At 36.5% G+C, this 15,796-nt stretch overlaps 1 protein-coding gene across 6 annotated transcripts in view; it reads right to left on the bottom strand.

The window, feature by feature from the left end:
* FAM13A (family with sequence similarity 13 member A) overlaps positions 1-15,796 on the bottom strand; it is a 311,577-nt gene that overhangs the window by 268,561 nt on the left and 27,220 nt on the right. For all 6 annotated transcript variants that reach the window (XR_006887912.1, XM_046656086.1, XM_046656085.1 and 3 more), the window contains exon 2: positions 327-516. Coding sequence is in view for 5 of the 6 variants with exons in the window: in XM_046656085.1 (XP_046512041.1) it covers positions 327-516 (190 nt within the window). In the remaining variant the exon portion in view is untranslated. The remainder of the gene's footprint in view (positions 1-326; positions 517-15,796) is intronic.

Below are 15,796 nucleotides of genomic sequence, written 5' to 3'. Positions count from 1 at the left end.
TTGTTCAATCAAGAGAACTCACCATTAATATTAGAACAGTGTGTTTTACCACTTAAAACTAGGAATCATTCCGAACTAGAAACCTCAATAATTAACGTGCTTGTTCCATGGTGAACTGAATTATTACTGTCAAAATAACGTCAAGCAGTAATAATGCTCTTAATATCCTTTTATAAGGGAAAAATGTATTACACAATAGTTCGACATTCTAATTAAGGTGTTTTAGGGAATAATCTAATCATGCATTATAAAGTAATTCACACAAAAACATTCTTCTCCCTGTGAGGACTGTACAAACAACAGAACGAAAACATGACTCGCCTTACCATGCTTTGTCAAGTACTCCACGATATTCCCCACTATAGCTGGAACGCCATTCTCAGTGAGCCCCTGCTGTTCAAGGTCTTGGAGACTGACTCCAAACAATTTTTTATAGGTAGAATTCCTCTGCTCATTGAGTGGCACTGCCACTATCTTTTTCATGTCTTCTTTCAGCCGAACCGCTGCTTTACTTTGCTTAAAAGGGCGTAAGAAAAAAGAGCAGTCAGTCATATTTACCACGGGAGGTTGCATGGTTACAACAGAAACACCTGAATTAAAATGTAAGCGTTTCGAGATGTACAGTAGAGGTCCTTCACTTATTTTTACTTCAACTCAAATCAAAATCTCTAACATCTCTCACAGGTTGCTCAGTGTTACGAATGATGCACGCTGATATAATGGTTAAAAAGAGTGAAAAATAATGAGAAACCTAAAGCCACAACTTAAGTGTAACTATGAGAGAGAGCAATACACTGCAGTATCCAAGATATATTACTACAGCAACCAGGGGGTGTGACTCAGAAGTACCCGGCTAGCAGGAAAAGAAAAGATTTATAAGAACACTGAAACCCCATGCAGATTCTGAAACAGTAGGATGTTTCTAAAAATGAAAATTTATCTAGACATTTTACGGTGGATTTAATTCGAAGTGTTAGAAAAAGAGTATACATATATATATGTAGAGTGAACAGTTATTTCTCTGATTTATTACATCCGTGAATATCTCTAATATTTTAACACAAAATCAACTCAATTCTCATTGAGGTTCAAAATGCTGTATCTCTGAAACAGCAAACTTTCGGGTAGTCACAATTTTAAAAATTTCCACAAGAGTGTACACAGTATAAATAAAAAATACAACTTACATCCAATTAATTCAAGTTACCATCACAGTGAAAAAGCCATAAAATTTGTTTCATCCTTTTAATAGAAATTTGTTCCCCAAAGAAGCATTATAAAAAGTAAATTTTAATATGGTTTAATATAAAACTAAATGAGGGATTTTTTTAAAAAGCAGATGTCCTATATAAATGTTATCTGTAAGTCTAAATGATGAAAAGATGGCAAAATGCAAACAATTTTATTTGGGGACAGAGGCAGCAGATTGGGGAAACTTTCACTGTTGGTGATTTGTAGTAAGTAAGCAAAGCACCAATATTACAAGCGCAAGCTTGTGCAGCTGTTATAATCTAGAAGTAGAAACATTACTTCCATTTTAGAGTTGAAAAAACAAAGATCAGAGAGTTTAGTAACTTAGCAAAAGTCACAGAACTGGGAAGAGATAGCTTCATCTACTCTAAGTCCATGTTCTGCTCCTTAATTTAGATTTATATTAATGCTACAGTGCAGTTTGTGTATAATTACAGTAAGAAACTATGATAGATGCTGTATGTGACACACGACAATTACACAAATTTTACAACGTTGATTTTGAACAGGGTTCCTGTAACTTCAATTTTGAATCTTATTTCATGGACATATTTGCATCTTCTAATAGGTCACACTTGAAAGTCAGATTTTCCTAGTGAACATTCAGCAAAAGTTAGAATATAGATTTGGTATCTGTTCATATTATAGATAAGGCATAATGTTAGCTACTATGGAGTGGGGGTATGGACCAGAACTCTGATCTCTGTCACCAAGGAAATGATGAATTTGTTACTTAAGCCAAATTTGTAAGAGCTAATAATTTTTTCTTGCAGATTTAAAAATACATCAATCTTCTTCAACTGAACACATGGGGAATTTCAGTCAACCAGGTATTATCTGGTGAGTAAGCAGCCAAAAGTTACCAGTAATAATGAAACTTTGAAAATAGTCTCAAATGTAGCATTAGAAGCAGCTGACAATATGAGGTTAAATTATGCAAATTTTATTATCTTCTTGCAGAGACAATATAATATAGTAGTTTAGAGCAGGGACTGTGGAATAAGACTCTGTTTCAAATCCCATTCTGATGTAATTAGCTGTCAACCTTGGACAAGCCACTTAACCTCTGCGTGCCTCAGTTTCTCCATCTGTGTCATGGAGCTAACAGTTCCTAACTCACAGGAATACAGGAGGCTGAAATGAGTTTGTATTCATAAAGGAATGAGAACAGTGCCTGGCACCTAAGTACTGATTGTTATAATCATCATCGTCGTCATCCTTCTTCCAGAAAATTTTTCTGGTTTCTTCTCAACAAAATGGAGAGAGACTTAACCACTCCTGTACTAAACATCTGTGTAGACCAAAGATTGTCATTTAAGAAGGCATCCCAGTCAAAACACGTTTGGGTGGTAGATAGTTTTGATGATTTAATTACTATTCTCCATATATCTCTAATCTCCTAAAATACGACTGATGAATAAGAACAAAATAATTTTTTGTATATAAGTATCAGAATTCTTCAAGTTTTTACTAGAAATTCTCAGTTTTCTTTCTATATTAGAGTTTAAAACCTTGAGTTAATGTTCTTTCGGCTCTTCACTCTGTCCCTTAGTCAAAATTTCAGTCAGCATGTTGTGTCTCCTGTTAACAGACAGTGGAAATAAGCCATCTTGGCATCACGTTTCGGAAAGTTTTCAAGTTAGAGACATGCAATTAACCTCACACAGTTTGAAGTGATTGCAAATTAAAATACCTGTTTATGCAATATAGAGCCACACTACACGGCAAGTCATATGTAATCACAGTAAGGAAGGAACATCTGATTGTTTCTAACTGGGAATCTAATTCAGGTTAACACTTTTTAAAAAGTGAATGTTGTTTAAAAACAACCATAATAAAACAAAACAATTATATTTTCAGAGACACCTAGATCAATTCTTCAGTGACCAAAAATACATATTATCAAGTTTTGCTCATCGAGCCTAGTTGGTGAAGGAGTCAGCTAACAGGAAGCGATAATGAGATGTTATTTGTAGTTTATATCTAAACCACTATACTACTTCAGTAGTTTAAAAATATACAACAGCTTAGAACAAATATAAAACATCCTTTCTGGTAAGTAATAACAAATATTAAACAGTCCCTTGGTCATGGAAAAATAAAACAACTGTGGAAATGAAAAGCCATGTGGAAACGTGCCTAAATTTACATGATTATCTGTTTTTAGAGCTATAATGTAACCCCCAGTGCTCTGGTTTGGCACTTGAGTTCTTAATCATGACAAACTATCACATTTCCAGAACCTTCAACACTGGCGGTTCTATGAGGGCCCAGGCAGGACACCACCACATGCAGCTCTTTGCAGAGCTTAATACAAAATCGATTTTAAACTACTGAAATCAACGGCTGTATTTCCTTAAGGCAATCCTCCAAGAATGTAAGTACCGTGAATTTAAGGTACTTGGAAGGACAATCAGATTACATTGCTGGTTAAACTGAGAATTGCATGCCTTAAAACTCTTTGCAACTGGGGCTAGGACTAATAAAGCTAAGCAGGAATGTGTAGACCAGAAAGCCACTCCACCGCCAAATAAAAGGGGCGTGAGGAAGGCATAAGATGAGCCTGAGACATCTTGTTCCAGAAAGCAAGGAAAGGCTCAAGGACTAACGGGCATGCCAAAAAGACCTGCGGGCCCCTTAAACGGGCTTCTACTGGCCAGATTTGGGCAAGTGGAGCACCAAGAGTAAGAACTGTAAATGATTATAACATATCGTGTAAGTAAAAATCCTTGAATCCAGTGATTCTAAGAAAAGCGAGAGAAAGACGTTAAAAAGCAAAAGTCCTCTTCAAAGGAGAATGCTGCAGCTAAATAGAGAAGGAATGACAGAATTCGAAAGTCACTATTTCCCACAAATCATTCCATCAAGGATTATCAGTGGATGCTAAAACATCAGGTGAAAGGCTGCTGGAGAACAGCATTTTCACAGCGTCAAAGATCACATACTAGTAACAAAGGAAAAAAATTTGCCTGTACGATTGACCTGGGTGTAATCACCTTAACTCAAAAGATCAAATTTATCACCACTAATCATGAGAAGAGTTGACATTATGTGCTCCCAATGTGGTGCAATATGCAGAACACACCATTTATAAAGTATTCTTGCCAAAAATGTTCAAGCTGATGCTAAGCCACCCTCTAAATCTACCATACAGTTTACAGGAAACACAGGAGCTAAAAGGACAAGTTAAACAGACCATGAGGAAACAATCAAATTCAGAACGAGAGGCATTCTAACAGATAACCGGCCTGAACTCTCCAAAACATCAACGTCACGAGGGAAAGACTGACTGAAGATTTCAAAGAAACTAAAACATACAACCCTCAAGTGTAACCTATGAATCTTGACTCCTTCCTAGTTAAAAAAAAAACCTAGCCAACTGTCTCTTTGGGACAACTGGGTAAGTCTGAATATGTGTTGGATATTAGATGGAATTATTGTAAACGTTATTCCGTATAATAGCATTGTGTAAGATCTAATGTATCCCAGCTGTGGTGTGCTCCTTATTCTCATGAGGTGCACACTGAAGTAGGGGTACAGTATCATGATGTCTTCAAATACTTCAAAATATTTCAGACACTGTCTCTGCACAGGTATATGTATATACACACAGAGAGAGAGCATGATCACAAATATAGTAGAATGATAATTTTTAAGTGAATAGTATATGAAGTGTTCATTTTGCTGTCTTTTCGATTTTTATGAATGCTTGATATTTTTCACTAATAAAAATCAGAATAAAAATAGGGACCTCTCAAAGAGACCTCCTGCTAAAAAAGAGCAGCGCCATTTTTGACAGCACAATCAGGAGGGAAAGGAACATGTTCTCTTCAAACTGCAATTAAAACGTTAACAATAACAATTGTGGGACTGTTCTTACACAGAGACATGGACAATCATATCAGACTGGATGGGGTTGGGTCATTGAGAAAGACTCCACCTGAAATTAGGGTACCTGGGTTTGAACCCTGGATTTGACACTGAACTGTGTATTCTCACAGGGAACATCAGCTTCTTTGGTCAAGTGTGCAGCTTTGGAGAGGAGCAACAATAAAGAAGGACAACCATGCTCTCTGTCTGGCCACGCTGGCCAAGTCAAGCTTAGGGATCTCTGGGAGGACAAGTGCTGTAGCCAGGTCGCCCTCACACTCAGCCTCTGGACCTGATAAAAGTTCTCATCTACACCAAGCCTGGGTCCTCATCTGTTAAATGGCAATACTACCACATACTTTAAAATGTTGGGAGAGTTTGATAAGATAATGTATGTAAAGGTATATCACACAAGAAGAGAATCAATGCTAAAAATGTTGATTAAGAATTTCTTCCTGGTAACTAGTTCTTTAAAAGGACACTCATAGAGTTTGAGTTAAGGAACTCTCTTCTTCCTTAGTAACAGAACTCTAATTTTGTTTGAGAGGGTGGGGAGCAAAGTGTCCAGTTAAAACAGACCCACCTTCCTGGCAGCATATCCTTGTAGTTACAGATGGCCATATATCTACGTTTGGCCAATGAGATGTAAACAGAAGTTGTTAGGACCACCAGCAAAACTCCTTGAAAGGGAGGCCAAGGGGGATTGCCCCATGGTGTAGTGGTTAAGTTCATGCACTCTGCTTTGTTGGCCCCAGGGTTGGCAGATTCAGATACCGGGCACAGACCTACACACCGCTCCTCAAGCCATGCTGTGGCGGCATCCCACGTAGAAAAGAGAGGAAGACTGACACAGATGTTAGCTCAGCAACAATCTTCCTCAAGCAAAAAGAGGAAGATTGGCAACAGATGTTAGCTCAGGACCAATCTTTCTCACCAAAAAAAAAAATTAGGGAGGTCACGTCAGTCTTTTTCCCCATCCCCACTTTCTGCTTAGATGACAGAAGTAACGCTTGATAACCATCTTGTGACTATGTAGCAACCCAGAAGCTAGAAGCTAATTTCTAAGGACAGCAAAATAGAAAAAAAGGGACTTGTATCCTGATAACATCATAGAGTCTGCCCAGAATATCTATCTACAGACTTCTTTTACGTGAGAAGGGAGGAAAAATCAGTTTCAAATAATGCTCTGTCAAGAATGTCAAAAACTATTTACTGAACATATTGTTAGGTTAAGGAAATCAGAAGCATCCTATAAATCAGTGTTTCCAAATCTCGTTCATTAATTTTAAAAACTCAAAGCACTTTTTGTATATCTTATTAATTATCCTTACACAAACATTTTGTAGCATCTATTGTCTATGTGCATTGCAGATCTAAACAATGGTTCTTAACCTGGAATCCACAAAAGTACGTGAAACATTTTTAAAAATCAAAATCTCAAAGAGGTCTATGATCTGAAAAGCAAAGATCCGAGAATCTTCAAGCATTTAAAGAAAAGTTAGGTTTAATTAAGAGAAGATTTAAAAAAAAATTCTCTATCCAAATAAATATGTACTTATCTTAGATCACCTTATATCTAACAAATAAGTTCAACTAATTTCCGCAACTTAGACTAAAAAAGATTAAAAAGTCCCTATCTAGTATCATTGAAATGTTTGAGAAACTATTAAAAACAAATACAATACAAATCTTGTGAATGTTATCACTTCTCCTGAAACCACGCAGATTAAGAGGAGGATGAAGAAAAGCAAAGCAGCAGAAGACAGAACAGCTGTAAACTCCAATTTGTGCATCAGTGCAGCAAAGGTGAGGATGGGGCAGGAGGCTCAGGCAGAGTCATGCCAGCACTGTGGGGGGTCTGCAGACCACAGCAGGGCCCAGCAGAGGAAGGTTTTAAAATCTCCGACAAAGATTTATTTCCTTGAAGACAGAGCACACTTAGAGAGGAAGCTGAACAGGGCTCAACTGCTTAGAGGAAGAGGAGAAAAAGGTGCAGAAAGTACCGAAGGGGACCCCAAGAGGGCAGATAGCAGGAAACACCAGAAAAATGCACCACCTAATAGTGAGTGCATTACCTTAGTGGGCAAATTTGTGAAGAGCTCTCCTGTCCCAGCTTAGCTTCTGAGGGCAGGGAGAGATGGGCAGGCAGAGGGGCCACACTGAAGAAAACAGCCCTTTTTGTAGCAACAGAGATGGAGTCCCAGGGCTATGAAACTTGAAAAGCTACCTTGGCCCCTAAAACAACACCCCACAGGAACCTCTTGCTTCAGATGCCACAAAAATCCATCTCATTGAAATATGAGTAAGAAAAAAGGAACATGGCCAGCAACTATACAGAGACAGAACTTTTAAAAAAATATTAAAAAGTACCATGACTATCCTGAAATAACTCATCAGAAAAATGTTGCCAAGAAGCAGATGGAAACTGTAACCTAACAACAGAAAGAACTAACAAAAGTTAATAAGGAAATAACACCAAAAGCACAGGCAACAAAATTGGACTTCATCAGAATTAAAAACTTTTGTGCATTAAAAGACTATGAGCAGAATGAAAAGACAACCCACAGAATAGAAAATTTGCAAATAATATATCTGATAAGGGATTAATATCTAGAATATGTAAAGAACTCCTAAACTCAACTACAAATAAAACCAACAACCCACTTCAAAAATGGGCAAAAGACTTGAATAGAGATTTCCCCAAAGACAACATACAAATGGCCAATAAGCACATGAAAAGGCACTCAATATCAATAGCCTTAGGGAAACACAAATCAAAACCACAATGAGATACCACTTAATACCCATTAAGATGACTATTATAAAAAAAAACCCCACAAAATAACAAGTGTTGGCCAGGACATGGAGAAACTGGAGCTCCTGTGCATCGCTGGTGGGACCGTCAAATGGTACAGCGCTGTGGAAAACAGGCAGTTCCTCAAAATGTTAAATATAGAATTACCATATGACCCAGCAATTCCACTTCAGGGTACAAAGCCTAAAAGCGGGTCCACCAATGTTCACAGCAGCATTATTTACATTAACCAAAAAGTGGAGACAACCCAAATGTTCATCAACAGATGACTGGATAAATAAAATGTGGTCTATACACACAGTGGAGTATTACTCAGCCTTATAAAGGAATAAAATTCTGATACATGCTATAGCATAGATGAACCTTGAAAACATCATGCAAAGTGAAATAAGCCAGATGCAAAAGGACAAAAATTCTACGATTCTACTTATGAGATATCCAGGCTAGGCAAATCCATAGAAAATAAAACAACGGTTAGCAGCCCTGGGAGGAGGGGGGGATGAGGAGTTATTGTTTAATGGGTAACAGAGTTTATGTTGTGGATGATGAGAAAGTTCTAGAAACGGATAATGGTAATGGTTGCACAACATTGTGACTGTACTAATGCCACTGAATCGTACACCTAAAAATGGTTAAAATGGTCAATTTTATGTTACATATATTTTACCACAATTTTTTAAAAAGTTAATGAATCTATCACGACGACGAAACAATACCACAATGCAGAAATACAAAACTTTAGGGAAGAGATAGTCAGTAGGAGAATGTGAAATGGAGACTGGCAGAAATCAGGAAAGGAAGAAAAGGAAAAGACAAAAACCTTTCAGAAGTGAAGACTAAATTATAAAGAGCACAAAGGAGAACAGAAACTATTGACAGCTCAGCAAGGGATATACAGGACATAAACGAGAAAAGTAGACATAATGAAACAAAAAAATCAAAGACCTGAAAGAGAGCTACAGAAAGCGGTTAAATGAACACCAACAAATGTGTTATTGGAGTCCCCAAAGAAAAATACCAAAAAATGGAGTAGAATATTTAAAGATGTAATTCACGAAAACTTTGTTTAAATAGAAGGCTTGAATCCACAAACTGAAGGTAAATCACAAACCTAGAACAGTCCACACAAAGATATATTCTAGGAAACTATTAGACTGACAATAAAGAATCCTTTGGGCAGCCAGGCAAAAATCATGCCTTAATAAGGAAAGAAAATAAGAGTGGCCTCAAACTTAGAGATTGCAGTATTTAACATTCGAAGACAATAGAATAAGACTTACAAGATGTTTAAGGAAAGAAAGCATGAGTCCAATTTAATAACCAATCAAGCTGTCCTTCAACTATAAAAGCTATAGTCTGAATATGCAAAGGCTAAGGGAATATTGTACACTTGAACCTTTCTTGAGAAAACTACCAGAGAACAAACTTGAACCAATTAATAGAAGGCTGGAGAGACTTCAATGAAAGGATGAGCAAAGAAATTTTTTAAAAGAAATTTAAAATTTAAAAAAGAAAAATAAAGTACACCATGTTACATGAGGAAGGAAGGGAGAACCTGAAACAATTATACTCAAAAGACTTGGGGTTGAAATATTTCCAGATTTTAGAAGAGCTGCCATGTGGCCATGTTCAGAGGGCAGAACCAGAAGTGAGGGGTGGTTAGCTGGAGACAGATCTTAAGATATATAAAGAAGAAATAATAGTGCCTTCTGGAGATGGAATAGATCTTCTCAGGAGGAGGTAAGGTTCCCAGTAATCAAAGATAGGTCACAACAATAGCGGGATACCATTTGTCATTCCTTCTACATGTGGAAATTTTTTCTTTAAAGAAAAGAGAAACTAATGTTGGCAAGAACAAAAGAAGTGAGATGTAAAGTGGTTCAAATTTATGGAGGGCAATTTGGCGACGCCCAGCAAAAGCTGGGGCTTCTTTCCAGGCTAGGTGTCCAAACACAGGAGGACAAGTAACAGTGAGCGAGACTCAGACAAATGGGACTCAAGATATCACAATATACTGTTATATGGGAGAAAAAGGCTATAAAACTAATGTCAAGTATAATCTGTTTTTATAACTTTATGTACTACAGAAAAAACTATAAGGCATAAACAAATATATTACATGTTTACTTCTGGCTTATAGAGTCTTAGATGATTCTTATTTTCTCTTTTTTATTTTTTGGTATTTCCTAAATTTTATACACCAGATATATTACTATTATACCAAGAAAAATTAAAGGCTGTTATAAAAAGAATTCTCTATATAAAAGAAAGTCAACACCTACTGCTGACTTCCAGTGACAATGGAATAAAAGAGTGCACAAGTTCTCTCCTGAAAAAACAATACAAACTGGACAAGACTGTCAGAACCACCATTTCAGGGCTCTGGAAACTGACCAAAGGCAAAACACACACTGAGAAACACTTATTCATAAAAAGCTGATGAAGTTAAGAACAGTGGGAGTTTGTGGCACACTTGCCCGTGCCTGCTCCCAGACCTGTCCACTCCACCAGGCGCTGGGTTGGCACAATAGTGCTAACATGGGGGAGCCAAGAGTGAAAACCAGCAGCTTTGGTTCTGGCTGAACTGATTTGGAAGACAGGACAAAGAGAAAGACAGACAGGACAACCCACGCCTAGCGGGTTGGGTATCTGGATAAAGGACTTGTATCCAGAATATGTAAAAAGAACTTTTACAACTCAATAAGAACAAACAACCCAATAAAGAAATGGGCAAAAGATATGAACAGACATTTAGCCAAAGGAGATATATAAGTGGATAAAATGCATATAAAAAAAAGCCTATCACATTTGTCATTAAGAAACTGAGACAGCACTACAAATTCACTAGAATGACTATAATAAACAAAGACTAACAAAACAATATGCTGGCAAGGATGTGGAGAAACTGGAATTCTCATACATTGATAATGGTAATGTAAAATGATACAATGATTTTGGAAAACAGTTTGGCAGTTTCTTAAGACATTAAACATAAATCTACCATATGATCCTGCAGTTCCACCCTAGGTGCTGACCTGACAGAAACGGAACTACATCCACACAAAGACTTCTATATGAATGTTCACAGCAATATTATTATTATTATTATTATTTAAGATTTTATTTTTTCCTTTTTCTCCCCAAAGCCCCCCAGTACACACCTGTATATATTCTTTAGTTGTGGGATGCCACCTCAGTGTGGCCTGATGAGCGGTGCCATGTCTGCACCCAGGATCCAAACCAGCAAAACCCTGGGCCACCGCAGTGGAGCGCGCAAACTTAACCACTCGGCCATGGAGCCAGCCCCAGCAATATTATTCTTAACAGCCCAAACTGGAAATGATCCAAATGTCTACTAGTGAATGGATAAACAAAATGTGATATATAATAGATTATTAAGCAATAAAAAGGAATGAAATATTGATACATGCTACAACATGGATGAACCTCAAAAACATTATGCTAAGTGAAAGAAGCAAGTCACAAGAGAATAAACATTATATGATTTCATTTACATCAAATATCCAGAAAAGGTAAATGTATAGAAACATAAAGTAAATTAGTGGTTGTCTGAGATTGTGGGGGAGGAGATCAGGTGTTGGGAATGGGAACTAACTGTAAATTAGCACAAAGGATCTTACTGAGGTGATGGAATGTTCTGGAACTAGACCGATATTTGCACAATTGGTAAACTTACTAAAAATCATTAAATTGAACATTTTCAATGAGTATATTTTATAGTATGTAAATTACACTTCAGAAGAGCTGTTAAAAACATAGAAAAAAGTTATCAAGTGCTTGGTAATCTCCTGCCAAAATAAGACTATGCATCAGTACAAAGAATACACTGAAATTAATCTGCTTTTGGAAACATTCCACATTCTTCATTATAATAGCACACTTTATCCCTCTTCAATAATTCTATGTATTATTTATTTATTTTTGAGGAAGATTAGCTCTGAGCTAACATCTGCTGCCAATCCTCCTCTTTGCTGAGGAAGACTGGCCCTGAGCTAACATGCATACCTATCCTCCTCTACTTTATATGTGGGACACCTACCACAACATGCCTTGCCAAGCGGTGCCATGTCCGCACCTGGGATCTGAACCGGTGGACCCTGGGCCACCGAAGTGGAACGTGCAAACTTAACGGCTGCACCACTGGGCCGGCCCCTCCCTCTTCAATAATTCTAGATGCAACACGTAAGTTCTGGGGTGGCTCACTTTTAAGTGATTACCACTGCTATACCAATGTATTAAAAATCTGAAAGCACAGAAACATTCGCGTGCTTAGAATCCCTTGGTTATTTGGAGAAAAAGGGGACAGTCCGTAATGTCACTAATGTTAAACCTTTTGCTCATCATTGTTGGCAGTCTTAATAGAGCCAAAGAGGATTGAAACAGAAGAGAACTGTCTTGCAAGAGGTTGCTATGAGTCAAATTTGAAAAATGCTCCTGGAAAGGCTATTTTTGCCATTGTTTCTCAACAAATTTAGCAGTATGTAAATTTGAAAGCAGAAAACTTTTTTTAAAAAGTTACAAAGACTCAGTTCAACTTAAAGACCTAATTAAAAAAAATAAAAACTATAAAGACATTTTGCTTTTGGAAAAATTAAGGTTTTAAAACATATAGCCTCAGAAATACCAAATGTGCTTAAAACTAATGTTGCATGTAAGTACTTGCAGACTTTTGTGATTTACAGTGTAAATCAGAGAAATAATTTCTGAGATCATTTATCTACATTTTAACTAAAACTAGTTTCTTAAAAGAATCTCTGGAAATTAATGAAACATTCAACTGACTTCTATTGCATAATTTTCAGTAATTTGTACATTTTTCATACAGTGAAAGAGTAAAAATTTAGCAAACCTATAGTAATATTCTCTAATTCTTTCATCTGAAAAAAAAATCTGTATTTACAGCTAAGATGACTCCATTTACCAATTAAAATGTTAGCCTTCCCAAGGGCCTAGCTTTATCATTAAGATCATGGAATCCTGCCCTCAGTTTTGGCTAATAATCCAGTCCTCCAAATAAAGGAAGCCCTAACTGAAGTGACTACAGGGGTGAAAAAAGGCATGTGTGTGCTAAATTTTCTGACAGTTTAACAAATGAAAAAGTATAATTGGCCGAGAGCTACAAATTCTAAGTAGTACACGACTCAGAGAAGCCCAGAACCCTGCAAGGGCGTCTCACCTCATAACTCTAATGCCATGAGAGAAGCCTGTAACAAGTCGTCCCATAACCACTCAGCCTTCTCCTTCTTACTTCTGGTGATGGAATGCTGACCACCTCATAAGACAACCAGCTTAATTTTTAGACACTGGAATCTTCAGACACTTCCTTCTACTGGATTGAAACTGCTTGATTACATTCTTCCCAGCTCTAGGTCTGCCCTGTGGAATTTGCAGGGAAAATCTACTTCCTTTTATACCTTAGACAATTTCAAGTAATTTAAATGTTTCAATATATATCTGTAAAAGTACTGTACACATTCAAATGTAATATCCATTGCCTTTATGTTTGTAAACCAATCTATTTCTTCTGGACAGAGCTACCATTCCCTATTCTTTGAGCAGCCTCTAATTTTACTAATTTAAATTTAATAAAAGTAAAATAGGCACATGATCAAAACTCAAACATACAAGAGTAAACTGAAAAGTCTACCTATCCCAGCCCAATAGTTCTTGTTTCCTTGCAGAAATTTTCTATGCATAATTAAGCACATAAATGCATATACTTTTTAAAAAGGCAAATGTAACTACACTATTGTACATATATGCACCTTATTTTTGCTACTTGATCAATTTTGGATGTCTTTCCATATTGGCACATACAGCTGTTTAATATTACATTATATAGAGATATTATAATTGATTTAATCAATCCTGTTTACTAACATTTAGGTTATTTACAGTTCTTGCTTTACAAATATTTCAGCAATGAACATTTTTATATAACTGTACAAGTACCTGTAAGATAAATACCTAGAGGTGAGATTGCTAGATCAACCGGTACATCAATTATAAGTTGTGGTACCTATTACCACACTGCCCAACAAAGATGCTTCAGCGGTTTATAGTTTGACTGTCAGCATGTGAGTGCCTGCTTCTCATTCTCTTGTCAACCTTGGGCGTTAAAAATTTTAAATTTTGCCAATATTTATAACTATGAATGAGACTGAGCAATTTTCATATGTTTATTAACACACATTTCTTATTTGTGAACCTCCTATCCCTAAGCTTTGCCCATTTTTTATTTGGGTAGTTTTCTTAATGATTTGTAGGAACTTTTAGTATATTAAAAAATTAATCTGGCTTTAGTGATGTGTGTTGTAAATATCTGTCCTAGTTTTCTTTTGGCATTTTAATTTGTTTATGATATTTGGGGTTGTGCAGACATTTTAGTTGTCTGGCAGAAAAATTCAACTATCTTTTCTCTCAGGGCTTCTATCGTGGGTCTTCTTTAGAAAGACATTCCTTGATCCAAAATTAATTTTTAAATTCACACATATATTTGTCTAGTATTTTTATGCTTTCACTTTGATATTTATATCCTTGATCCATCTATAAAGAGTAAGGAAGAAATCCAGCAATTATTTTTCCTCAAGTGACTAGCATTATTAAACTGTTTTAATTCTTACTATTTTGATATCTGCTTTGCTAAGCCCTCCAAACTTAGTCTTAAAGGAGTAGCTGTAATAAATCCTAGTCATAAAATAAAACCATATAGAATTTTTTCCCATAAATGACTGATTTTGAACAATAAATTTTTTTTTTTTTTAAAGATTTTATTTTTTCGTTTTTCTCCCCAAAGCCCCCCTGGTACATAGTTGTATATTCTTCGTTGTGGGTCCTTCTAGTTGTGGTATGTGGGACGCCGCCTCAGCATGGTTTGATGAGCAGTGTCATGTCCGTGCCCAGGATTCGAACCAACGAAACACTGGGCCGCCTGCAGCGGAGCGCGTGAACTTAACCACTCGGCCACGGGGCCAGCCCCTGAACAATAAATTTTTAAAAGTCTCCAATGTGCCTGTTATTTATATGAACATATAAATATTTACTTAAATAACTTACATAAACTTAAGAATGCTATTACTTGCCACAGTACCTCTTTATAAACCATTATAGCTTCACGGTTACAGATAACAACTCAAGCATGCTTTCTTGTGGTTTCAGAAACTACTGGACACAGGTTTCTTCCTTTTCTTTGGAATTTAATTTCCCTAAGTAAGCTTTAAGATTTAGATCAGATTTAATCTAATCTAACTTACCACCCTAGCATAGTCTTCTCTACCCAATAACCCCATTCTTTCACTTTATATGCTACTTCATGCCAGTTTGCATTTTCCACCACTGTCACTAAAGCTTACTTACAATCTTCTGCACAGGAACATTAAGCCAATCCACACAACCAACTGTGCTTCAAGAGAACTGACCCTGAAACAAGTAACCTAGATGCTAGTGCCTTTACCTATACTCAGCCTTTAAGTGCTAATCTATAGCCGTGTTATTAACCACATTTGATTTTTGAATTCTGTATGGCAGAGATGAAAATTTTTTTTGCAATACAATTCAGATTAGCAGAAGAAAATATACATGCTTTCATTTGACTATTACTAGTCTAGTCTTCTGATACTTCATCATTGGTTATTGTGGCAAAAAAGCAAAACTAAACATTCAATCATGTTTAAAATTTAGTCTAAGTCCAATAATATAAACAGTCCCTTCAGATCACTGAATTTCTTTCATTTTATTTAAAATAAAGTAGAATTCACCTACGACAATATTAAGGAAACCGCCTTAAGGCAAGACAGAAAGTAGCCTACCATATAACAAAGGTACTGTTTTTATGATGCT

Source organism: Equus quagga, chromosome 3 (genome assembly GCF_021613505.1).
Source record: "Equus quagga isolate Etosha38 chromosome 3, UCLA_HA_Equagga_1.0, whole genome shotgun sequence".
NCBI classification, from domain to species: domain Eukaryota; kingdom Metazoa; phylum Chordata; class Mammalia; order Perissodactyla; family Equidae; genus Equus; species Equus quagga.
The sequence above is the reverse complement of the archived record's forward strand: the minus strand, read 5'-3'. Positions and strand labels throughout refer to the sequence as shown.